This window comes from Sander lucioperca, chromosome 21 (genome assembly GCF_008315115.2).
Source record: "Sander lucioperca isolate FBNREF2018 chromosome 21, SLUC_FBN_1.2, whole genome shotgun sequence".
In the NCBI taxonomy this organism is placed as follows: Eukaryota; Metazoa; Chordata; class Actinopteri; order Perciformes; family Percidae; genus Sander; species Sander lucioperca.
The window spans coordinates 3,925,976-3,951,813 of record NC_050193.1 but is presented as its reverse complement, the minus strand read 5'-3'; the positions used below and the strand labels follow the sequence as shown (position 1 = coordinate 3,951,813).

General features: G+C 39.5%; 2 protein-coding genes across 3 annotated transcripts; both read left to right on the top strand.

Moving 5' to 3' along the window:
- The first annotated feature begins 266 nt into the window (after positions 1 to 266).
- Positions 267 to 11,446, top strand: rab5c (RAB5C, member RAS oncogene family). 2 transcript variants are annotated; one of them, XR_004896259.1, is made up of 7 exons: positions 267 to 395; positions 6,272 to 6,627; positions 8,719 to 8,870; positions 9,086 to 9,208; positions 9,308 to 9,401; positions 10,076 to 10,304; positions 10,340 to 11,446. XR_004896259.1 is itself a non-coding variant. In XM_031312984.2 (6 exons), the coding sequence occupies exons 2-6, from the start codon at positions 6,462 to 6,464 to the stop codon at positions 10,201 to 10,203; spliced, it is 663 nt and encodes a 220-aa protein (XP_031168844.1). In that variant the 5' UTR covers positions 267 to 395; positions 6,272 to 6,461; the 3' UTR covers positions 10,204 to 11,446. The 2 variants fall into 2 exon arrangements, 1 of the variants encoding a protein (XP_031168844.1); XM_031312984.2 differs by having other exon boundaries at positions 10,076 to 11,446.
- A 179-nt stretch (positions 11,447 to 11,625) lies between these two features.
- kat2a (K(lysine) acetyltransferase 2A) lies at positions 11,626 to 25,524 on the top strand. The gene is made up of 19 exons (XM_031312980.2): positions 11,626 to 11,849; positions 13,643 to 13,928; positions 14,244 to 14,367; positions 14,529 to 14,674; positions 15,213 to 15,302; positions 15,550 to 15,731; positions 15,847 to 16,038; positions 16,642 to 16,748; positions 17,311 to 17,415; positions 17,722 to 17,858; positions 17,947 to 18,155; positions 18,231 to 18,357; positions 20,117 to 20,227; positions 20,314 to 20,457; positions 20,551 to 20,665; positions 20,746 to 20,782; positions 23,177 to 23,240; positions 23,338 to 23,422; positions 23,544 to 25,524. The coding sequence occupies exons 2-19, from the start codon at positions 13,704 to 13,706 to the stop codon at positions 23,735 to 23,737; spliced, it is 2,394 nt and encodes a 797-aa protein (XP_031168840.2). The 5' UTR covers positions 11,626 to 11,849; positions 13,643 to 13,703; the 3' UTR covers positions 23,738 to 25,524.
- Positions 25,525 to 25,838: the final 314 nt, after the last annotated feature.

Sequence of the window (25,838 nt, the reverse complement as noted above, 5' to 3'; positions counted from 1 at the left end):
GTGTAGGCCTACTTAGTTAGGCTACATTCCACCACTGTATTCAAATTCAACTTTAAACTTAAAATTAAATTAAACTTTAAAAGGCTGTTTGCAGTGTTTATATTTTATTTTCAATTGTAAACATAAATGTGATTATTGATTGTATTGAAATTAAGCATTCACAGCAAATTGATGACTTGCAATGTTTGTAAATCTGAAATGAAGACAGTCTGCACGCCTCCTCTGTACTGCAGAAGTGGTGTCTTGTGTAGCCTGCTTTTGTCATTGGTCAGACAGCCGCTGACAAAAAGTGGGACGTTCCCGGAAAAATCGCTAACCGGAAGGAAAGGCCAGAGCCTCAGAAGAAAAAGAAGACGGACACCGCCGATGAGACCAGCGAAAGAAGAAAAAGTATTGTAAGTCAAACAATTTAAAATTATAGAATATGGGGGTAAAGAGGAACACTTAACGCATGTTAGACTTCTTCGTCGACTAGTTAGCTGTTCACCGTATTTAGACACGCTCTGTCACATTTTGGTCAACCGTTCAGCCAAGTCCGGGTTCAGTCGACATGTCCATCAGACAGGATCGAGAGAGAGGCTACGAGTTTCTAGCCCTGGGAGACCACATACCATGTCCAAAAAGGCTTGGCACTAACATTTGCTAAGAAGCAAACATATGTCATAACATATGTTTATGCCAGCAGCAGACACAATAACAAGTCAAATGTCAAACAGCTGACGACGTGGGGCCGTGAACAAGAAAGTTGTCTAATGACGTTTTCGACAGCCCGGCTATAGCCGCTAACCTTGCTAACGCTTTTCAGAATGCAAGTTTTAATTTCCAGAGTTAAGCATTAGTTTTTTTGGCAACAATTCAGGCTAGCAAGCTAGTGTAATAATGTCTGATGTTAGCTAGTAGTTGACCTCAGTAAGTAAGCAGTCGGTGTTATGCTAGCTACTGTTATTGAAGGCGGTCGCATTATTTTGACCGGGGATCATAGCTAACGTTAACTAGCTATATCCATTTTATTTCCATGACTAGCTAGCTATATCTTACCCTTACCATCCATCATAGCTACGGTGCACATTTTGGTTAGCTAGCTACGTTACAGTAGTTAATATATATATATATTATACTTTTTTTTATTTTTTACATTAAACAGCGAATCAGTCTAACTTTACTACGAGTTACCGTTGTCAGTTTATCACTCTGCTAAAGCTAGTCGCAGATAACTGTCAAGCCACTTGTTTTCCTCAAGTAGATCTACCACTTTTAAGAAAGGTGGTTTGATAGTTTTTAACTCTCTTTTAAAATGCTGTTAAATGCATTTGCAGTGTACATCAATGAATCTTTAACTTAATGACTCATCTAAGGTAGTTAATAGGGTTCACAGTTTCTCTCACAACTTGTACATTCACCCATTAAGTGTCATAAAGATGTCATTACTGCTGACAGCATTTGTGTTGTAGTTCGGCCAATTTACATTGCTGATGCTATTGTCTGTGTGTCTGCAGGTGTGTCTCCTTGCATTTAACAGCAAATATATTCACGCATGCATGTATCTTTGTAGCTCCTGTTTATGGCTGAATAAGGGGAACAGAGCTTGGACCTTTAAGACAGAAAAGGGAATTGCAGTTACTTTCTTGAGCTCTTATTAGGTTTATGACGTATGGACCTTGTCCTTCTAAAGTGGTGACACATCTTGACAAACCAGTCATGAAAGAATGACTGTGACACCCCCCCCCCACCATCATAATATTTGGGTTTATTTAGGACATGCCTGGCTTTTACCCAGGCTATGTTTCAGCACCTTCTAAAGTTGTAGGTCAGTACTGGTGAGGTAATGTGTTTCAATTTCCTAAAGTGTATTATGGTAGGAGTATGTGTATTTAAGGTGGTGGTGATGAGCTGCCATCAACTAGGCCACAACCTACATTTTTTATATCTGCAGAAAGGATCACATTTTGAAGCACCGTTTTTTTATGATTCACCAAAAACTACTTGGGGAGGGGGGGAAAACATGAAGGGGACAAAGGCCATATCTTAGAATGCATGCACGGGTTAAGATTGACTTTTATTTGAATTAAAACTAGATTGCACTTAGATTTTAATGCATAAAGGGAGAATTTCCTTTTGTCTTTTTTAAATGCTAGTTTAGAAAAAGCAAGACTCAGCCTATACTGTAAGATTAATGATTTTGTTTTTAAATGTATTAGTTTTTAATGTTTTACTGTGATTTCAGGGAGGTGCATATTTTAGCTGGACCTATGGATAGCTATATTTTTCTGCTTGGGTATGGAGCTTTTCACACATAAGTCACGGGAAAAGGAAATGCCTGTGATTTCCTATTGGCCTTGCTAACTGCTAGTGATGAGTATCATGTTTGCTCTTCCTGTGTTATGTTCCCAGTTTCCCTGTCACTGTTTCCAAAGCCATTCTTTATTAGAAACCTGAACTCGCTTACGTAGAATACATGGCCTCCCTGTATGGAAATGTGCTACTTCCAGGCGCTAGAGTCTGACCATTTGGCATAGTAGACAAAAGGAGGATGGTGATGCAGCTCCTCATATCAGACACCACCAGTTCTTCCAGCACCCCACCCTTCAAATGAAGTGAGCCTGCTTGTATTCTTGAAACTGGTACAGTGACGCCAGCCGCAAAGGTTGTTTGACTACTAAATGTTATGTGTCATCGAGTTCAGATTGTTTCATTACATGGTGGCACACTGTAAAGTTTACTGCAAAGTATTTTGTTTATTTTCTGTAATCACTTGCTAAGTTTCTTGCATAAAATGTATCATGTAATATATTTTAAATTGCATGACCTGCAATGGAAAAAAATGTAACTAGGTATTTTCCTTCCTCTTTAACTATTGCAAAAAATGAGGCCTTGTCTAATCTAGTGCTGTTGATTGAAAACTGCATATGAACTTTCATGTTCATGCTGAGGATGAAAAGAAGAATCCAAATTTTGTCTAAATATTCGAAGCACACCAGTTTCAGACTGACTATACAAATGCCATATAAAATGTTTCTTTTTTTCGAAACTGGAAGTCATAAAAACACTCTAGGAAACTGTTTACTAAAAGTCAGACCTAACCATTTTGCTGAAGTTTGTAGTACAATGCATGTTTGAACATGAACTTGTATCTGTTACTGAGAAGTATGACATTACTTTATTGCTATCATCAATGATTAATACCACTGCCACATGCTATAACACAACACAGAAAGGGAATCATTATTTGATTGTGGGAGGCCACACTGTATGCTTTCATAGAGAACAGCAATTATTTTGTCGTTTTTATAGTCTTTAGTACAGGTTTTGCATTTGAATAACACCGCCATAAGTTCTGTGTATCTATACAGGTATTTCATTTTTGCACACGTGCTCATATTTAGGTGTTCAATGTACTGCAATCCCTGCTAAGTGCTTGGGTATCATTCTGGCAGCAGAGCATACACGAGGCCACTATGAATATTTCACAGGCTGTCCCTCTAGTTTGCCCCTTTCTCCTGCATTTTCTCCTCCCCCTTTTGCTGACCCATGTGCCACTGTCTCTCTCTTTGACCCACTTCCCCGTGGAAGTCTTCAGAGCCCATTAGGGATGCCTTCAAAGCATCCGTCACAGGCAGCTTAAGATGTGTACAGGACTGTCTCAGTGCAACAAAGAGCCTCTGATTGCAAGCTAGACAGCCTCTTCTACCTTTGGCATTGATGCTACAGTTTTGGCACTTCACAGTTACTACAACATCAATTAGTAGGAAGAAGACTGTGGGTATATAATTAGACACAATAATTGTTTATTTTCCTATAAATAGTTTATGTTGGTAGCAATAACAAATATTCAGCCCAGGACACACACAGGTCTGTTTTGCATTGGCTACTCTTTATGTCTTTGAAACCTTCCTTTTACCAAAACTAAAAAAAGAAGTCCTACATATGTAGTACCTGTGCTCTATCACAAAACCTATTCCTAAGGCCTGTTTGTTAATATAGATCTATCCACGTGTCTCACCCAAACCTTCCAAATCAGTAGTTTCATATAGCCAATGAAATTTACAATTTGTAAAAATTGTCTGTGTGATGAAGGCTTACTTTTTTTCAGACGAAAACATGAAAGCATGCATGACTTGAATTCCATCTTATTGTTCCCAAAATGTTATTCTTCTGCACCTTCTCTGTTCAAGAAAAGCAATCAGGCTAGATTTTAGGTGTGTTATGTACGTCTGTTTCCACAAACCCAGTCCATTACCCTCTCCTTCTCTTGTGAGGATTTTGCACAGGTGTGAGCTCACAGTCCCTGCTGCTTGCGATCAAATGAGGACAGAGCGTCTGTTTGATCCAGCGAACAGGGTGCCTTTATTCCTTCTCCAACTCTGCTTTCACTTTGAAGGATACCCTCTGCTCTTTCAGGCCTTGTGATAGTGTGTGTCTGCTGTTTAAAGAGTTCAGTGAGACCTTAAGTGCTCTGCTTATGAGTCTGCTGTAGTTGGATACAGGTGTACTACCATGCAGCCTTCCTAAAATCTATATCAATAGTAAACAGATTTGGTAACATGCTGAAATTAGAGAATATTTCACATGTGACTTATTCTTACATTTGAGGAAAGGGGAAACAAGTATTTTTTTAAATTTATTTTTATATCCCATGCTCTGTGACAATGATTTCTGAAATTAAACTAATGCTGCAAAACTTACTGGTAATCTACCAGTAGGTTTTGCAGCATTAGTTTAGTAGACCTGCACAGCAGAAATGTGTTCCTATAATGAACCTATGTAGTATGGTTGGTACTCTGTCGAATGAAGCATGCCAGTTGTGAATATTTTATGGTCAGAGCCATGATCTCCTGTCACATGCTGAAGCTTAAGTCTGGCTCAGCAACGTGCTGAGAAAAAAAGCCTAGCACTACCAAACTGTAAAGACTATCAGCAGTGACGTTATTACTTTTGACGTTTTCCTTATTCTCGACGTAGTCTAACCACCTACTTGTCTTCAGTTCGCATTGTGTTTCTGCATTAAGTTATCCCAGTGACAAAGCTGAGGCTATCCCAAGTGTTAATGTGCTCAGCAGTAAAATGTCTTCTGCAATCTTCACTTCCTGCTTTTGGCTGAGTTGTGTTTCCTGTTCTTTGACCAAGCAGAAGCTGGCTGACCTCATCTGTATCACCCAACTGAAAAAAAAGGTTAGGCAGGGTTTCAAATATGCAAAGCAGGCCAAAGTCAAGAGAATAAATCGTTGGTTAATTTTACTCTCTTCGTATGCTGTTTGTCACGTGAAGTTGTCTGGCTTATTTGGGCCATATTAGGCTGGATGAAATACTTTTAAAACTTTAAAGTCAACCTCTGTGTTATAGGTTTCTCGTAGTACGATTGTAAACTGTCTAAAATCCACCAAGATATAGGTAACGTGTTATTAATGGCACTTGCTTGCAAAACAAAATGTGCCCCCAGGAAGTTGCAGTGTTAAAAATATTTTATTTTTGACTGCTGATTAATGTTAGTTTCATTATCTGGTTTTAGTATCGCTACATGGAAACGGCTACAAAGATCTTAACACTTTATAGTCATGGCTTCAAACTGTGGCCAGATATCTGTTAAGAGATGACTCACAGGAACAAAAGGGTTGAGCTGATCCTTGGGGGGAGTTTTTGGGCAAGACTTACTACTAATACTAAACTACTATACTAATACTATACGTACTAATTTCTATGGTTTGTTTTTCATTTCTTCAATTTAGGTTTTACATAATCTACACCTACTACCATCAATTCTCCTGATCCACTTTTTATTTGTATATTAATATTGTATGTATTATACATTATATATTTTATTTATTTTAAAATGTGTTTATGCATCCTGTGTATTCTTTTAAGCAGTTATGCTGCATTAAAACAAAAGTAAGAATTTTATTCCATGGCGTTAGTGCACCATGTACATGTGGGAGCATGATGAGTTTCAAATAAGTGTTGTCCTCCAGCGCTTGTTTATACTAAGCATGGTTAAATAAAAACCTCAGTATCTGGAGGCCCCGCCCCAGGGTGATGCATGTTTCTGTGTCAACAACCTAAACTCTAAATTGCCTGATGGTGTTCTTGACCAAAACAAAAGATTTAGTGCATATATATTTTACAGTTGCTCTATATTTTACTTGATTCACGAGTCTTATTGGCAACTTAAATTAAAACACTGGCCTTAATATTTAGCAGATAACATGGTTGTTTTATTAGAAAGCCTGTTTTCTGTTTGGAGTAAAGCCTTACATACTGAATATTTTGTGTCTTCCAGCTCCCACTGGTGAGGACTTCTCTTCCTCTGGCTCATCTAGCTGCCTGAACTGAACTTACCCTCCCCCCCCCACCCCCACCCCCCCGTATAGCTCAGCTTCACCAGCCCCTGCACCAAGCCTGAAGCCAACCAGACTTCCTCCCTCTTCTCCCGGCTTCTTCATCTTTCTCCCGATTTTCAACACAGCGCTATGGCGGGGCGAGGCGGACCAGCACGGACCAACGGCACTGCAGCAAGCAACAAGATCTGCCAGTTTAAGCTAGTGCTGTTGGGGGAATCGGCGGTGGGAAAGTCCAGCTTGGTGCTGCGCTTTGTTAAAGGCCAGTTCCACGAGTACCAGGAGAGCACCATCGGAGGTGAGGGTTTTGTGATTCCCAGAGTTGTTCCTGCTCTCCGTCAAGCTTTAATGGCATCGTAGCTGTTCATCTCTTCAGCTGTAGCTGCAGCTCAGAGGGATTGATGGAAATAATCAGTGAAATGATTTCAAACTTATATTACAGAATGTGCATATTAATTTCCAATTTTTTTCTAATCTATCATTGTCATAAAGGCATCATGTGGCTGTATAGAATCTCTCTATCTTGTAGTCACAAATATTTTCAACATGTCAGCATAACATGAAGGCTGAATCAGAAAAAAACATGTTCCTGCCAGTGCAGAGGAACTGCTTGCTTGCTTGTTGGTCTTGGTCTTTTTCTGTTGCCTGTGCAGGAGGAGGAGGAGTGGCAGAACCAGTTATTTGCAACTGATTACCTCTCTCCCATGAGCCACCAAGCTCCTCATACATGGCAGACAGCTGTGTTGATTTTGCAGAAACACGTTTAATGTTTTTGGACATGAGCTGAAAATGGACTCCTCTGTTTGAAGTAATTTGACTCAGAGGAGTCAAGTTATTTGAAACAGGAAGGAATTGAGACAATGGGGATTTCCTGGACCTCCTGCAGATCAGCGAAGCTGGTGAAACAGTACTGTTACATTTTAAAGCAAGACTATATCTGACTGTGGGAGTGGCACTTAGATTGGCCATTTGTGTGACGTCATGGGTTGTGTTCTTTATACCCCCCTCCCCCCCACCCCCAGTGTAGCACAAGTAGACTTTACACTTCACAATTATTATTTAGTGTCAGCTCACTTATTGAGCTCGACATTTCCGACCGCACTTCACATTTCACGGAGAAAGAGAGAAAGAAAAGAGACAGAGGGACTGTGCTTTGTCCTGAAGCTTGTTGCAGCAAACAGTCAGCTGTTAAACAAACTCCTGGGCAGTTCAGTGCTTGTGTTTTGTTTTTTACCCTCAACGTGTTTTTAAAACGTTCTTGTGGCAGCAATAGATGCAGTGATGTTTACGGTTTACTGTACGGGACTCTCACACCGCCTCACAATGGACCGACTGATCGGCCATTACATGATTGGCCACGGCAGGGTGACGGCAGGTTGTGTTTCTCCAAAAGTTAAATCTGTCTCACCTTTTCGCTGCAGTTTTTTTCGGCTCCCCCTCGCATCCCCCAAACGCCACAGCCTAAACGCAGTACCGTTTAGGCTGTGGCGTTTGTGCCGTTATCGCTGGAGCGCCTGACGACCGCATGCATGTGTGTGAAGGCAGTTTAAATGTGTTGTTTTCTACATTGTCGGGGCTAGTGCTTGAGGGCTATGCAGAAGTAAACTTTTAACTGGTATGTGAAGTGCAAATCCTCCGTCCAGCTGGAAAAACAATTGTGACAGGTTTCCACTGGAGCTTCTTCCACTTCTGAGACTGGGCTTGTTGTTCATTATTTCATTACTCATATCTTTCCCACTGGCCTCCCACAGCCTCAACACTCTGAGAGTCTTATTTTTTGTGTCATTTCTTTTTCGTTTTACGTCAAACCAACATTTCTCCATGTTTCCTACAACTTATGAGTAATGTGGTCGTAGGATGTGGGCACAGGATGCTCAGTGCTTACACCAACTAAAGACTCGCAACGAGTCAGCATGTTTTCTATTCTACTGAATCTTGTGGTCAGCTGCATTCCTGGTCAAAGATTACAAAGCTTTAAAGTATGTGCAAGTGAGTGCCTCATGTGACAGTCGGCTGAGTAAGCGAGTTGGGCCTGCAGTGCTCGTTATGTGCTACAGTACGTTTTTACTGTACACCCATGATACTTTTTTCTCGTTTGTGTATTTCCATGACACTGTATTATTTCCCCTTCCTGGCATGTTTTCTTAATCATGCTGTGATTTGTAGTTCCAGTCAGTTCTGAAGGGGTTAAGTTGTTTCTGTTTCAGCCAAACTAATAATGCTGCTGAACAATCTTGCCCATTTGTCGATGGTTGATATAGCACCATAACTCCCTGAATTCAATTTAAATAGTTTTGTCTCTTTCGAATTCCAGTGAGTAACGTTCCTCCTTGTTTCATCGTGGTCTTAATCACTGCATTCTTTCTTATACGTTATATATTCTTTCTAGCTGCCTTCCTCACACAGACGGTATGTTTGGATGATACAACGGTCAAGTTTGAGATCTGGGACACTGCAGGACAGGAACGGTATCACAGCTTGGCACCTATGTACTACAGGGGAGCCCAGGCCGCCATTGTGGTCTACGATATCACCAACACAGTAAGTAACATGGACGGTAACAGGACAGGATCAGCCAAGACAGTCTCATGTCATTTGTTTGTCGACCCTCGTCTTCCAGTTTGGGTTGATGATTGTTAATTCAAGAGAAAGTTCCAGACCTTTGCTCTTTTAACTCTTACATTCATATGTAACATGTAATACTTGCATCAGGGATTTAAAGTTTAAAAGCATAGTATCTCATGTTTTTTTTAAAGGATACATTCACACGTGCAAAGAACTGGGTGAAGGAGCTTCAGCGACAGGCCAGCCCAAATATTGTTATTGCACTGGCAGGAAACAAAGCAGACCTGGCCAACAAGAGAGCCATAGATTTCCAGGTAAAGAGGGATTTTTAGTTTACAATTCTTTAATTAAAACTTGAAGAAATAATATAAGATGTCAATTTGTCGGTTGCTATGTTGTATTTCTTTCTTTAGGAAGCACAAGCATATGCAGATGACAACAGTTTGCTCTTCATGGAGACTTCAGCCAAGACTGCTATGAATGTCAATGAGATTTTTATGGCTATAGGTAAGTGCTCGACACATTTTACTCTCCTGTAATCCTGCAACAATTGGTCTGTTAGGCCATCAATTGAAAATAGATCTACAGCTATCTTGATAATCAGTTAATGTTTGCACAAAAAAACTTAATTTATTAATCCTACTGTTCATAAATATCAGGAATGTCATTTCTCAGAGCTCAAGATGGCATCTTCAAATACCTTTATATTTTCTGATCATCAGTCCAAAACCCAAAGAAATTCACTTAACTGTAATGCAAGACCAGAAAAAAAAACATATCCTCACATTTCAGACGCTAGAGCCAGTGTTTGCTTAAAAAATTACTGAAATGATTTATCGAGTATCAAAATGGTTACTGATTAATTTTCTGTTTCTAATTCAGCTCTGTTAAAATTATTTCTCAGGTAAAAATGACAAACGTTTAATGGTTCCAGATTGTCAAACATGCAAATTTGCTGCTTGTCCTGCAGTACAGTAGACTAAATATATTTGTGTTTTTAGCTTGGGGGGCAAATAAAACAAGACGTGTAATGAATTTACTTTGAGTATTTTCTTACGTTTTACAGGCAAAATATTGAGAATATAATTGGCAGAATAATCGATAAGGAAAGGAGTTTTTTTTTTTTTGCCATGTTGCTTGTAGTTCAGAAATGAATTAATTATGCTTTTGACCCCAAACAGCCAAAAAGCTTCCCAAGAACGAGCCTCAGGGTGGAGCGGCCGCTGGTGGACGAACCAGAGGCGGCGTGGACCTGCAGGAAGCTGCACCGCAGGGCAGAAGTGGCCAGTGCTGTGGGGGTGGGAACTAACCAACACGACGACACAGCTGATCCAACCAATCTACAGCTTCGATCAACCAGACCAGATGTTAGCCAGCTGTCAAACAATGCCCCCATTGGTCAAACCGAACCCATGGTCGGACCAACCACCCTATGAGCAACACTGCACCAATTAACTGTTTGGCAAGCGAGTCCACTGGCCAGTAAAGTGCCAGACCCCTCCGAACCAACAGACCCAAGAAATCTACCCACAGGCTTATTTACAGAATCATGTTTTAAACCCAGGACTTGCCGAACCATGACCTCTCTATTGATGATGGACACTTGACGTCACCTTAGGGAGGGGGGGGGGGGTAGTAGTAGTAATCAGTCATTACCAATGGCACTTAATAGGGCCTTCTTGCTCACCTTTTCTTTCTGTATTTGTGTAGAGGAAATAAAATGAAAGCAACAGGAAGGAATATAAACAGGCTCATTGGCCTTGTCCTTTCATCTTCTGACCCCTGCTCTCCCATGCACCATACATTTCTTAAGTATTTCCATCACCCTTCACTTTTCTGTCTTCTTCCTGCTTCCTGGAAAAGATGAAGAGACAAGGTTTGTAACAGGAGATCGGGAATGGAGAGATATTTCCTTTTTGATAGAGCTGTGTAGATTGAATTATAACTTTATGTTATCACTATTATTACTTCAACTTCTTTTGACAGGCTGTTTGGTGTGATTTTTAAAGCCTTTAGGTTTTACAATCATCCATCTATGTTATCAAACCATATACAGTAAACAGTACTTTATTAAAATTGTCACCCATAAGTAATTTTAACAATGTATTGTTTTTCAGTGTACAATGACAAATACATAAAGCAAGATTTGTTTGCTTGACCAAAACCACAGCTGTGTATTGACAAATTGCTGTATTTGTATCAGACTTTTCAAGTTTATAATCAATCAGTAGTTGTCAAAACAATATCTTCCCAATCTCTACATAATGTTTTGTCAACCTTAATTATTTTGTGATGGATTTTTTTTATGTCTTAATTTTTGTTTCTGAAGATCTATGGTATCTATGGTATTAAATGCACTGGTTCTGTCTCATCATCTTTGTGAATGAAGGTGTTATCGTCAGCTTCCGTTTCTGTCTTTGTTTCTACTCTTCATATCAGGGAGGGATTGTTTTCATCTGTAATGTCATCCTGTTATGGCATCTACAACTAGCACAACAGTACCTGCACAGCAGCCACTGCTGTTAGGTGGTGGGTTCATGGGTAGAGAAAGATGAAGAAGGAAAAAATGATTTTACCAATAAACAAGGGGATCTTTTATGTATGCCTGTTTAATCATTTCACCATATTCCAAAATTGATGACTGAATATTTTCTTTTTCTTTATTACAACTAGTAACAACCATCAGTGGAACATTTGCTTTGATTATCTTTTTTTTGGGATCATGTTTATTTATATTTAGGCTTAACCAGAGTGGAAAAAAACACTGTCAACAGACTACATTACTGATAATCACCACAGGCGAGGCGTGTTGCCTTCAAGTGCACTTGAATATTCAAAAACAACAGTTCTGTGTACAACCCATATGTAGCCTACAACCGAAGATCTATTCAAGCCATACTGACACACAACAAAGAGCGAGAGTGACTGCGTGTGTTTCTAATATTCTGTCTACTGGTAAGTAATAAGGTCATATTTATTGCAGGGCTGTATATTGAAATCCATATAGTAACGTTAGCGCTTCATATTGTTTGATAGCAAAATAAACATGACATAACATGCTTATTGACCGTACCTCTAAATAATATCAATCAGAATGAATATCGATATAATTTCTACATAAAATGATATAGCTGTAATCTGTGACGGTAACCGCAAAAGAAATAGCACGATCATTGTATGATCATTTTAGTTTGTTTTCCGATTGCTTCGAATGATCACCTTATTTTGAAAACGTAAAACCGAAAGTGGTAGCATGGCATTATGCCTGCATAGACGCTACATTTACGAATGTAATATGTTGCAGTTTATGACTTTGACCACTGGAGGGCAGTGAACGCTCATGATTTTAAATAGCCTCGAGCCAACGAGCGACTGAGTGCGTTCTATTCAGAATCAGAATCAGCTTTATTGGCCAGGTTTGCGCAAACAAACAAGGAATTTGACTCCGGTTAATCTCTGCTCTCAAAGTACAATACTGACTTAACATATAAGAATAAAAAACAGAAGGTGAGGTGCAATACTTGACAGTTCAACAGTAAATCGATTGAAGCAGGGTTTGGCACTTCTTTGGCGGGGTAAATTTGATGCAATGTCTTAATTATTTTACCTTATTATTAATAAAATATTTGTCAAGAATAGTTTATGCTCACATGCCCACTCACAATAGAAAGTATGGTACAGTCAAAACATTCCTAATATTGTATGTTACTGCACGACTTATTGTCAATATCAGTTCCTTCTATAACAATTTTTTTTAGAAACAATGTTTTCCTATGTGAAATTCACATCTACACATCTTAAAAATCGAAGAGAACCTGCAGGAATAGCATAAAAAAATGATGGCATATTCTGTGTAGGTGTGGTTTAAATCTGGTTCAAATTTTTGAAGGAATTCTGACAGTAACATAGGCCTACCATTCTTATTTAAGAGATGCCCAACTAACACAATTCCATTGTCAAACCATGAGCTATTTATTTGTGTACACAATGTCTGTACTATTCCAGATAAAGTATCTATGAGGACTACTAGTGTCCAGGCTAAAGGGCCAGCTTGTGAAAGTTAGCTAATGTAATCAGGATTTTGTCAACAGAATAATTACATTTAAAAATAAATTTATGCAACCAATAGATTTAAACAAGTATGCAGGAAAAGCATTCCAGATACTGTTGGGATTCTTGACTTCAGAAATTCTATAATCCATTGAATTTTAAAGGTATTATTCAATATATTAAAGTCCAGAACCTCCAGACCTCCTTGTTTTTCACTGCCTCTAACTTCTTTCCTTAGATAATGGGGCTTTTCCCTCCAGATAAAATTATAAAGTAGTTTATCTAAGACAACCATGATCTATCTACACGTACACACGAGAATCAAAGTAGACATAATAGCTAGAGAAACTTCCGGTGATGATATTCAAAATAAAACTTTGAAATTAGGCAGGTGTAGACTGCAGTGATTACGTGAATATGAAGCTATATGGATGATAACGCTCTATGTAGATGAACATAACGACGCCTCTTTCTTGGTGGTCACGTCATTTGGGAATGTTTAAGCCAAAACATCTTGGAGTTATTTGTACATTGAAAGGTTGAGTGATACTGTGAAAAGTCTGTTTCAAGCGTATAATCACTTGTGCGCAGTCTTTGTATACTAAGACCTCTATTTTAATGGGAACATCTCAAAATAGTATTTCCATTTCGAAACATTGCTGCGTGCGGTCCTTGTAAATTATTTTTTTTGCCGACAGCACTTGAAGGCAGCATATGAGGTAAACGGGAGCAGAGGAAGAGCAGTTTAGCAGCGTGGACATGTCGGACCCGGCGGCGCAGGCCTTGCAACCCCGGCTTCTCCAAGTCCAGTCTTCTGGGTCAGCTGGTTCCAGTACTGCTGCGACAGGCTCTGGATCTGCGAATAGTGACCCGGCTAGACCGGGACTTAGCCAGCAACAACGTGCAAGCCAGAAGAAAGCCCAAGTCCGAGCTTTCCCACGGGCGAAAAAGCTTGAGAAACTTGGCGTATTCTCCGCATGCAAGGTAGCTAGCTTAGCTAGCCAAAGTTCACCACAACAAAGCACTCCTCGGGTAGTATTAGCATTAGTCTATATTGGGTGGGAAATGGTAGCACGGCCAAGGCACCGCAAACAAAAACATAAACAAATGACCTAACGTAATTGTTAACTTTTGTAGCTAGCTAGCTAGCTAGCCTCCCGGATACTTATTCACATTAAATCTTTGATGAAAGCATTAATGTTAACTGTTTAGTCATTCATTGACGTACAAAAAACAGCAGTTGAGTTACTGTTTAAGTCGTTTTATTTGGTGTGTTGAGCATATTGTGCTTATTCTCAGGCTAGTGACACATGCAAGTGCAATGGATGGAAAAACCCAAATCCACCCTCAGCCACACGTATGGACCTGCAACAACAAGCAGCCAGCCTGAGCGAGCCGTGCCGCAGCTGTGGACATGCTCTGGGTACAAACTAACCAACCTCCACAAAACGTTATACACCCCAGCCTTAGTTTCTCCCAATATAAAATACAGCTATATTGCAGGGACTTTTGATTCACAATGTTGTTTGACACCTTGTATGTTTGTACTTTGACTTTTGTTTTTATTTAATGCTTTGCTTACAGCTGATCATGTGTCCCACTTGGAGAATGTGTCTGAGGATGAGATAAACCGGTTGTTGGGGATGGTGGTGGACGTGGAGAACCTGTTCATGTCTGTCCACAAAGAGGAGGACACTGACACCAAACAGGTCTACTTCTACCTATTCAAGGTAAGCCAAAGTGGATTTCACATCAGGTAAAACAGACTAGGGCTGCACGATATGAAGAAAATGTGCGATATTCAATAACATTGTTGACTATTGCGATAATGATATAACTTGCGATAAATAAACACATTAAACTGTTGTCAGTTCTGCTGCTTTTTAGTATTCTGCTAAAGTACAACAAATTGCTCGTTGAATTTAAAACAAATACAAGGAAATCATTTCCGACTTTCTTTTACTGAACAAATTGAACTTGAATTGAACATAAAGGGCAGCACTAAGAAAAAGAATGACTGATATTTTCTTTCAACCAACACAAAAAATCTCAGTGTCTTTTGCGATATGTTGCAGCCTTTCACAATATGTATATTGCGCCAGTTGATATTGCAATGACAATTTAAAAAAAAAAAAAAAAAAAACTATATTGTGCAGCCCTAAAACAGACCTACCAATAAATGTGAGTCCATGTGCATGATAAATTATTTTGCCCAGTTTAACATTAAACAATCCACACTGTTCTTCCTTTCTACCCCATTTCCCATAGCTGCTGAGGAAATGCATCCTGCAGATGAGCCAGCCAGTCGTGGAGGGATCCCTCGGAAGTCCACCCTTTGAAAAGCCCAACATCGAGCAGGTGAACTAAACTAAAACCATCTTCAGGTCAGTTCCTGATGTTTATCAGTAGCTGCAAAAGCCACAGGATTATACTGCTGGCCTCTGAAGATAGGCATGCTTGTTTCTTGTGCTTTCTGTCCTTGTGTATCCTGTAGTATTGTATTGATTTTTGACAGTAGGTGGTGTCCTGTGTGCACAACCTGTTCATCTAAATTCATCTTACTCTGCCTCTTTTTATTGATATTTTGTTTCCTTTTCCTCCAAAGGGGGTTTTGAATTTTGTTCAGTATAAATTCAGCCACCTAGCACCAAAGGAAAGGCAGACCATGTTTGAGCTGTCAAAGATGTTCCTCTTGTGCCTAAATTACTGGAAGCTGGAGACACCAACGCAGTATCGCCAGCGCACTCAGAAAGACGATGGGACAGCATACAAAGTGGACTACACCAGGTGTGTGGGTGTGTTGTTGTTAAAGAAAGCAGGTAAATGCTTTTACTTGTTAGATTTCTGTGTTTGATGCTGATATCAGTCTGTACAATAGCAGTGTTTTCCTTACGACTCCCAGGTGGCTGTGCTACTGCCATGTGCCCCAGAGTAACGACAGCCTGCCGCGCTATGAAACCACTCACGTGTTCGGCCGCAGTTTGCTCAAATCCATCTTCACTGTGACCCGACGCCAGCTTCTGGAGAAGTTCAGAGTGGAGAAGGACAAACTGCTACCAGAAAAACGCACACTCATCCTCACACATTTTCCCAAGTAAGCAGACTCTCTTGAAATAGTCTTTCTAAGAGCTTCAGTGAAAGCTGGAAAATATTTTTGATTCAATGAAGTATCCCTTTTCACCAGATATTTGTATATTAGCTTAAAAAAACAAAAAAAAACATCACTGCACTGCTAGACAAGGTTATTGTGGATTTGCATTCAGGCACCTGAGCACAATAAGCATTAACCAAGCAGCATAAATCCTTAGATAAAAGGTCATGCTCTGTAATTTGATTATATCAAAGCCACATACTTATTTTGTGACATAAAGTAGTAAAAATGCTGACTAATCATTTTGAAAGATGGGGAATAACAAGTCCTAATGTAGAAAGAAAAACCTGCAGTTGGATTCCATAGCACAAAAAAACAGGTCTCTTTTGATAATACCCACAATTAAGTCTTATATCAACCAGTCTGTAGAGATTCAACTTATTTGGTGAACTTTAAATTCAGTCATGAAAAAAGAAGACAATTTATTCATTACTGTAGCTCTGCTCTCATGGCCATGGTGTTTCAGCTTTGTTTTGCTTCCCCTGCAGCTATCGGCTTCTGTTAATATTTGCATTTGAAATAACTTTTTATGCTGAATGACATCAGGTTCTTGTCCATGCTGGAGGAGGAAATCTATGGTGAGAATTCACCAATCTGGGAGGCCGACTTCACCATGCCCGCCTCTGACGGCACACAGCTGGGACATCAGACCGGTGAGGAGGGTTTATATCTGATGCAAAATCATCCCATTACAAAAAATCTTCAGTTTTAGAGTAAAAGGATAACACTTTATTCACCCCCAGAGGAGAATTCACAATCCAGCATATGAAGAAACAGGGTAAACAGATAAAGAACGGATAACACAAAGAAATGGCATTTATAAGCTATAAACAGGACAATATCATTGGTCATATACGTGATTTGTGCATAGTGCAAATAAAAATGTACAGAAATAATGATTCCAGTCGTGCAACTCCAAAATCCTAATTGAGGTGGTATAAGAAGTTAAAGAGTCATTCGAAAGTATAGATAGGTATATAATATAAATATACTTATATGAGCTATTTGCACTATTTTTAATACTGCTGAATACTGTTTTATAATGGTTTAGCTTTATTGCTTTTTTTACTTATTATACAAAGGTTGCAAACATAAACTCGTTGTAAAATGACTATTCTATTGTAGGTATGATAGTAAATATATGTCGCTGCTGTCACTGTTCCTGTTGTAGAGTTTGTAATTAATTACCTGTACGTCGGCATCTCTCCATTGCAGTGATCAGTCCTGCTGCAGTGTCCGGCTCCCCTGCTCTGCCCAAAGGTCTGAGCAGCATCTCCTCTCTGGCCAGTGTGGACACTGGAGGCGCAGAGCCCATCACAGGTCTGTCAGCTCTGCTTCTTTGGTTTTCCGTGACCTCTCGAGCAGACTCTCGGGAGCTACAGTGATACCTCACAAACACCTCATGCATTTAAAAGACTTAATGGAGTATTGTGTACCATTGAAAGCCATTGTAAAGCACCCATCACACTTCTATGACATGCATACATTACTGGTTGATGATAGTAATAAACCCAAATAACAAACAAACATGGTGTTATGATTAACAAAACCCTCTGATGGCTCAAAGATCATTGTTAGCTGTCTCCTCTCGTTGCTTTGAGCTGAGTAATGTCGTCGTCTGTTTAGGAGAGAAGCGTAAACTTCCGGAGGCACTGACCCTGGAGGATGCCAAGCGGATCCGTGTGATGGGAGATATTCCTATGGAGCTGGTCAATGAAGTCATGATGACAATCACTGACCCTGCTGCTATGCTTGGACCAGAGGTAAGTCGGGCAAAGGTCTTATTTTATCTTATCTTATTTTTACACATTTCGACAGTAGTACTCACAGTTTATATCTTTATGTTGCTAGACTAATCTGCTGACGCCAAACGCTGCCCGTGATGAGACTGCCAGGCTGGAGGAGAGGCGGGGAATCATAGAGTTCCACGTCATTGGAAACTCACTTTCCCAGAAGTCTAACAAGAAGATCCTGATGTGGCTGGTGGGCCTGCAGAATGTCTTCTCTCATCAATTACCTCGCATGCCCAAAGAGTACATCACACGACTAGTGTTTGACCCGTAAGTAAATGTTCTCGTACCACACCTCACCATCAGATGCCTGTGCACTGTTCTGATGTCTCCAAACATTCACAGGAAGCACAAGACCCTAGCCCTCATCAAAGATGGCCGCGTCATTGGAGGCATCTGTTTTAGGATGTTTCCCACTCAGGGCTTCACGGAGATTGTCTTCTGTGCTGTCACATCCAATGAGCAAGTTAAGGTACTTAATAACTATTTACTCTCTTGAGAGTTGTGGCGGTCCAAATAGACTAACAAGGTGCTTGTCAACACTGTTTAATTTGTAGTAGCTTCTTTTGCTTCAGGTATGAAATTGTTATAAAAGAAAGACTTCCTGCACGTGGTAGTCCGAGATACCTAAAAACATTCTCAAAAGTAGCCACGGTGCATCATACTGACTTTTTGTAACAATAATGACAATCGCCAACTTTTCCTTTAGTGCTTTAGTTTTTCATCATGATTTCTGCCTTAAAGGGGTGATAGAATGCAAAACCGATTTTACCTTGTCATAGTTGAATAATGACAGTTTGGAGGGTAAATAGGACATACATAGAAGCTCAAAATCCCATTGATACCCCTATCCTCTGCAAATCTCACATTTTGAAACTGCCGCTGAAAACGGGCGAATCTCAACAAAGCTGGATCCTGACGTCAGGATCCCAAAACCATCAATCAATCAAGTCTTTGTCACGCCCCAACATTTGCATAGGCTACACCACTGACCTGAGGTCAGCTTAGTCTTCTGAATCTAGCTAGGTCATGCAGATCTCCAGAGGTCCGCTATTTAATTACTAAATTCACTTCTGAGACTTTTTTACACGAGAAATCAGCTATGTAGAGGTCAAATATGGGCCGTTTTACGAAAATTGATGGCTAATTGCAAAATTTGTCCGACTGTGTGTCGCAGTTCAGCAGGAGCTCAGCAGGCTACGTGATAGCGGCCCGGTGCTGCCTCGCCGCCCGGCGTGTCCACTTCATAGACTCGCTGTGAGCTAGCTGGATCTCCGTCACGAAGGGAAGCCAGCGGCGCTCCATACCCGCGCAAAGTCACCGGTTACTGGGTTACTGGACTACAAAATGCCGAGGCCCTGATGGAGCTCCAGGGCCTGCAGCTAGCCGCGATCTTTACCCATAGGATTGAAGGGACAGTAGCAGCTAACGAAATCCCTAATGGTCACAAAAATGCATTAAATTGAAATCGGACACCATAGTTAGCTTTATAAGACCTTGGGGTACGTGTTGTATAAGTGGCGTGACGAAATTCAAACTGTAAATATAGCTACTCTAGTTATGCCGGCAGCTGGCAGTCAGCCAGCTCCGCGTAGCCCCGAGCCCGAGAAACGGTGACTTTGACTGGGTATGGAGGTTCAGGCTGCCGCTTTCTCGTCAGACTGTGTGAAGCTCCTAGCTAAAGTCCGACACGTCTTACCAAATTTGCAATTAGCCATCAATTTTCGTAAAACGGCCTATATTTGAGCTTTATATAGTTGATTTCTCGCTTAAAAAAGTCTCAGAAGTGAATTTAATAACGAAATAACCCGACAAACAATGTATAACTTTGCAGTGTCTGAAATATGATACCTGCTGTCTCGTCTCCACTGTGTTTCTATGGGGTTTGCTCAAACCAATCAGCGCGCAGCTCATCTAAATATTCATGAGCATACCATATTTGAGAGCCATATTCACAGGGTAGTTAAGGGCCTAATAAAATAGCATTCGGGCAATTTTCAGCCCAACCAATGTTACATACCCTATTAGGAGACCTTAAGGAACCGTGTAAAATACCCTATATAATCATTCTATCACCCCTTTAATACTATGACACCTCACCTCTTCTGCATTTAGATTGCCTGGCTCATAAATACTATATCCTAATAGTTTTTTAGTAGAAGTGTTGAGATGCCTTTTGTAACAAACACATTTTTGACATTCTTTTCTCTCGTCTCTTTTTTTAATGTAAGGGCTACGGTACCCACCTAATGAACCACCTGAAGGAGTACCACATCAAACACAACATCCTCTTTTTCCTCACTTACGCTGATGAGTACGCCATTGGCTACTTCAAGAAGCAGGTACTGCAGGCATGACCGGTGCATTAGCTCTGCCCCAGTCCTCTCGCTCCACCTTGTCCTTTTAGTAATTTCTTATTTCCTCGCAGGGCTTTTCCAAAGACATCAAAGTGCCGAAGAGTCGATACCTTGGATACATCAAAGACTACGAGGGAGCGACTCTCATGGAGTGTGAGCTGAACCCGAGAATCCCCTACACTGAGCTCTCTCATATCATTAAAAGACAGAAGGAGGTATGTGAGGCTGTGATCATTTAAGCCAAAACATGTTTTCTGCTGTGAATCTTTGTGTTTTTAATAATCACATAATCGTAAATGTCATAACAGATTATTAAGAAGCTGATTGAGAGGAAACAGAGCCAGATCAGGAAGGTTTACCCAGGTCTCACCTGCTTTAAAGAGGGAGTACGACAGATCCCGGTGGAGAGCATTCCAGGCATAAGTGAGTGTCTGATTTGTGTACAATGAAAAAATATTTTCAAAAGTCAGTTTTATCAGTATTCACGTCTTTTTTTCTTCTAGGAGAGACCGGCTGGAAACCCAGTAGCAAGGACAAAGGGTAAGCTTTTAGCATATAATACAGTTTTTTACAATCACTTTGCTACTAATTTCAGAACCTTGATGTCATTTTTCAACACTCTAGACACAAAACTCAAAACGGTCATCACTTGTAACACGGGCTATCCAATGTTCAAAACATTGCATTGTGCATTCATATCTCTAATGAAATATTGCACTTGCACAATCATTGGTTAAAAAAACAAATGTATTGTGAAATACCATTGAAACGTTACTTTAGATCACCCACACACAAGCTACCGATAGTTTCACTGTGTTATTGTTCGTACAGTCATTAAATATTGTAGTACAAAATAGGTGATACATGTTTCATTATGGTACTACATATAAATAAATCCCTGTAAAAGTACTGCTGTAGTAGAGAGAATACTACAGACCTGTGTGTGTGTGTGTGTGTGTGTGTGTGTACACACACATACTGTATTTAACCTTTATTTACAGTATCCAGGTAAGTCGATTGAGAACAAATTCTCATTTTCAATGATGACCTGTCACATTCACACAGTTCCACATTCATACCTGGAAGCTGTCCAGTACAACCCCAGTCTGATCTGCTATAGTCTATATATATATATATATATATATATATATATATATATATATATTATTATTATACACACACACACACACAGTACTTAATATATAAAGTATATATACATTTTTACATCCACAGATCATGTAGTCTAATTGGTTCATGCTCCACACTAATTGGTGACAATGAATCTCGTTATCTTGAAACTTTCATGATCTAAACATGGAATAAGTTGTTTCCATACAACTATGCATTAAGAGTAATGCAACAGTTACTTATCATTTTGAGTAGTTGTATCGATTGATAGTTAGATCATTGTAATGGAATGAATAGACAATCATCTGAAATGTAATGTGTGAATTACATTTGAAATTATAGTACTTTGATGTAGGGCTGTCAATCGATTAAAAAAATTAATCTAATTAATTACATATTCTGTGATTAATTAATCTAAATTAATCGCATACATAATTAACGGTGCCTGAACCGATACTTTTTAAGAAAGTAGAAAAAGACAAGAAAACAAAGGGTACTAAACAACAGTCGGTGACATTAAAGAACGGCTTGTTTATTGCTAAGGCCATATGGTCAAAATTGTATTATTATTATTATTATTATTATTATTATTATTATTGTAATAATAATATTATTATTACAATAATAATAATAATAATAATAATAATAATAATAATAATAATAATGTATAACAATAACTTATTTCACTAGTAAATTGCTGTTGAACGACAATAACAACCACCAGATGGGAAAAGGACATTTACAATAACTTCAAATGCACCACAAAGCTGTAGTTTACCAGTTTCATTGAACGCACCGTCTGTGTTGTTTTTCCGACGGCAGCTGCAGATTGTTACACCCCAGTGTTGAATCCTCTACAGTAAAACACAGTCAAACTTTACACCGTTCAGCGTTAGCTGTCAGCATTTTAACCGTGTTTAATCCAGCTACTAGCTAGCGGTAGGCTAACGTTAGCTGCTGTCGAGTATAGTGTTGACTAGCGTCACATTCAGCGGTGTTTGTGTTGCCTGTATCGTCTTCAGAGCACCAGAGAGAAGAGCAGACATATCAGTGGCGCCAGATTTCGGTAGCCAGGGTTGGCAGGAAGAAGATTTTTACAAGTAAATGTTCCAGTTAATGATCCAGGCAGCACATTCTCGTCTCCCTCCTTCATTTTTCAGTCCAATGGGCTAGAACGGCTCCGGGTCAAACGTCAATATGGAATGGATTAATCTGCGTTATTTTTTTGAACGCGTTATTTTTTCTCAGATTAATTAATCGAAATGAACGCGTTATTTTGACATCCCTATTTTGATGTTAAGTTGTGTCATATTGAACAGGTGATCGTTGTTAAATGAACAAATGATCTTTGGTTTATGTGTATTGTATCCAAGCAATTGAAAAAAGAGAGTTTTGAAAAATGTGCATTTTGATCACTGGTTGTGAGTTTTGTGTCTAGAGTTTTGAAAAATTACATCAAAGTTCTGAAATTAGTGCCAAAATGATTGTAAAAAACTGTATTTAAATCAATATTGTAGTGTTGAGATGCGTGTGTTCTTGCTGATGTAATAATCCGGTGCTGTGGAAGGCAACCTCTGTGTTGTTGCAGTCTGCCACAGTGTGTAATTTGATACTACCACTGGGGAGCGCCAAAAAAGACATTTACAAATTCTTCACATAATGGCTTTAATATTTGTGTCTGTGACACTTTGCAGTTAACAGGTTAAGGTTTAAAGTCCACAGTTTTGCACTCCCCTCGTTAAGACACCTAAGCGATTTTTCTTCTACAGTCAATATTTTACATATTTATCATTCCACGTTTTGCAGGAAAGAGGTGAAGGATCCTGATGTGTTATACAACATGTTGAAGAACCTCCTGGCCCAGATAAAGGTAAGGGTCACCTGTTGACACGAAGCCAGGAACACAAAACACATACACACACACACCTACAGGATGTAAACTAACCTGGACTTTATCTCTTCAACAGACTCACCCTGATGCGTGGCCCTTCATGGAACCAGTGAAAAAATCAGAGGCTCCAGATTACTACGAGATCATCCGCTTTCCCATCGGTGAGCAAGCGAGCATCTTTGATTAGACAGCAGTGTTTCTTCTTCCTGGTTAGATTTAGTTCCTGTTTGTCACACCAGATATTCATTTTAACATTGATTGTTCTCTCCTCTGTCCCCACAGACCTTAAGACCATGACAGAGAGACTGAAGAATAGATACTACGTGACCAAGAAGCTTTTCATTGCCGACCTGCAGCGAATCATCACCAACTGTCGCGAGTACAACCCTCCAGACAGCGAGTACTGCAAGAGTGCCAACACCTTGGAGAAGTTCTTCTACTTCAAATTAAAAGATGGAGGCCTGATCGAGAAATGAATTTGGCAACAGAATTATTTACAGATTTCTGAACAGAGGGGCGACTTTCACACACCAAGATGGGACAACATTGCTAGCTATTGTCATATCTGAGTTAATGAATGGTATGTACATGACATTTTACAAGGGAATTGTTGGACAGAGCGTTGTTTGGAAATATTTGATCAAGTTGAGCATTACAAAGTGTCAAAATGGCATTACTTTTCCCCTTTATGTTGTCATTTTCTCTTTCCCAGTACTCACAATGGGTCAATACTCTGCATATCCATGTCTCATTAAGTGTACCAAAGTTATAGGTCCAAGTTATAACAATGCCACACTTTCCACCATTATTTATAGTACGATTGACCTGGTTTTGTCGCGTTTAATGACATTTGTTCATTCCAATTTGCTTAAAACTCGTCACTCGAGGAAACATTTATGTAGTGTAGAGTTCTTTTACAACAAACTGGACCTTGGGACCTAAAGCCACGTTGCCTTCCATTACTGACAGACACTTGAACATCCCATCCGTCTTCATGGGTATAAAGATAGGGGTGAAGTCCTTAAAACACTTGGCACTGAAAGATGGGCATTACTCTTGAGTAGTCTTGAAATTATTTGATCCGTCAATTGGTGAAAAATGTAACCAAATTGTTACAAGTCGTTAATGGAGTGCAAATACCTAACATTGCTGTTTTTTTGACTGTTAGTCAGAAAAGAGCAAATTATCATATAGGCAATAACATTATTTTCAACATTCTTCCTTATTCTAAACAATTGATCAAAAACATCGCAGATGAACCGATAATAAATGTTTGTTGCAACGCTACTCTTGAGTAGTTTGAGACACTGCTAGTGATGGACTGGGTATCAAATATTTGTTTAGCACTAAACAAAATTTCCCCAATCGTTGCCTTCAAGAAAACACTCATTTTTATGTTGACAACATAGTAGATGCTTATTTATACAGTAAATATGATATACTGTTTGTACATTTTCCACTGGCAGGGTTTTATTCCAAACCATTCAGGATGAGGTCGCACATTAGTATAGCTTTTACCATGTCTGCAGGTGATACTGTAGTTGTTGGCATTGTTTGTTCTGTTGCTAGACTCTGCAGTACAGTCACTTCCACACACATATGCTAAGTAGTCTATTTAGTGTACAGCCACATTTCTTTGTTGCGGTCCAGGTTTACTGGATAGTTTGTTGATACAGTCTAAACATGGTGGTGGGGGAAGCTAACCAGCAGTCTTCATAGAGATTTTCGGGAGAAAATAACTATCACACTGTACACAAGCTGTAGTGGGTGTCAATGCATGGTGGACTGTTTACAATTTCAATTCATAAAAAACACCCAACTCTTAGCCACTGTTATGGCAGGTTCATTTTTTTTTTTTTAAAACAGTGTTACAAACATTGTAATGTTTGTTCAGCAGTCAGAGTGCTTCCTGAGACGCATCCTTTTCTTTTTATGGGACGTTAACTGTCCAATGCTGGTTGAGCCTGCTTGTTGAATGTTCCATTCACTGTGTGTGTGTGTGTGTGTATGTGTGTATATGTGTGTTTTGTACTTGAATCATGACTAGCTTTGAATTACTTAAGTGATGTCAGTGTTGCATTATTCAGGGTTGTCTATTGCGTTCTCCTTCCTCAATCTACCTATGCTGCATTTCAGATTTCCTTAAAAACGTCAGTCTGAGTGAACTTTCCACTGTTTTAAGGATGGCTACTGTCTCTAGTCATGGTATAAATGCCATTTACTGTAACTGTAATATTGTTAATGACATTAAAGTTTATATATATAACTAAGGGTGTGAACTTGAGTCACTTGACTTGGACTGCAGCCAGAACTGAATTAAGTTGGGGATTTCAGAAATGATGAAATGAAAGACCTGCGAGACAACTTTACATTTGTGACTTCACAAGATACTGCCACAATATCCAATAAGATTATGGCCGTCACAGCGTAGACAAAAATAAGTAAAACAATAAAGACAAAATATTGAATTTAATATCTTAGTTCTTTCTTAAATTTTTTGTATGCCAAATTGTATCTGTCCAGGCTGTTCACCACTGAGTAAGCTTGCAAATGCGCACACTAATTTACTAAATATAT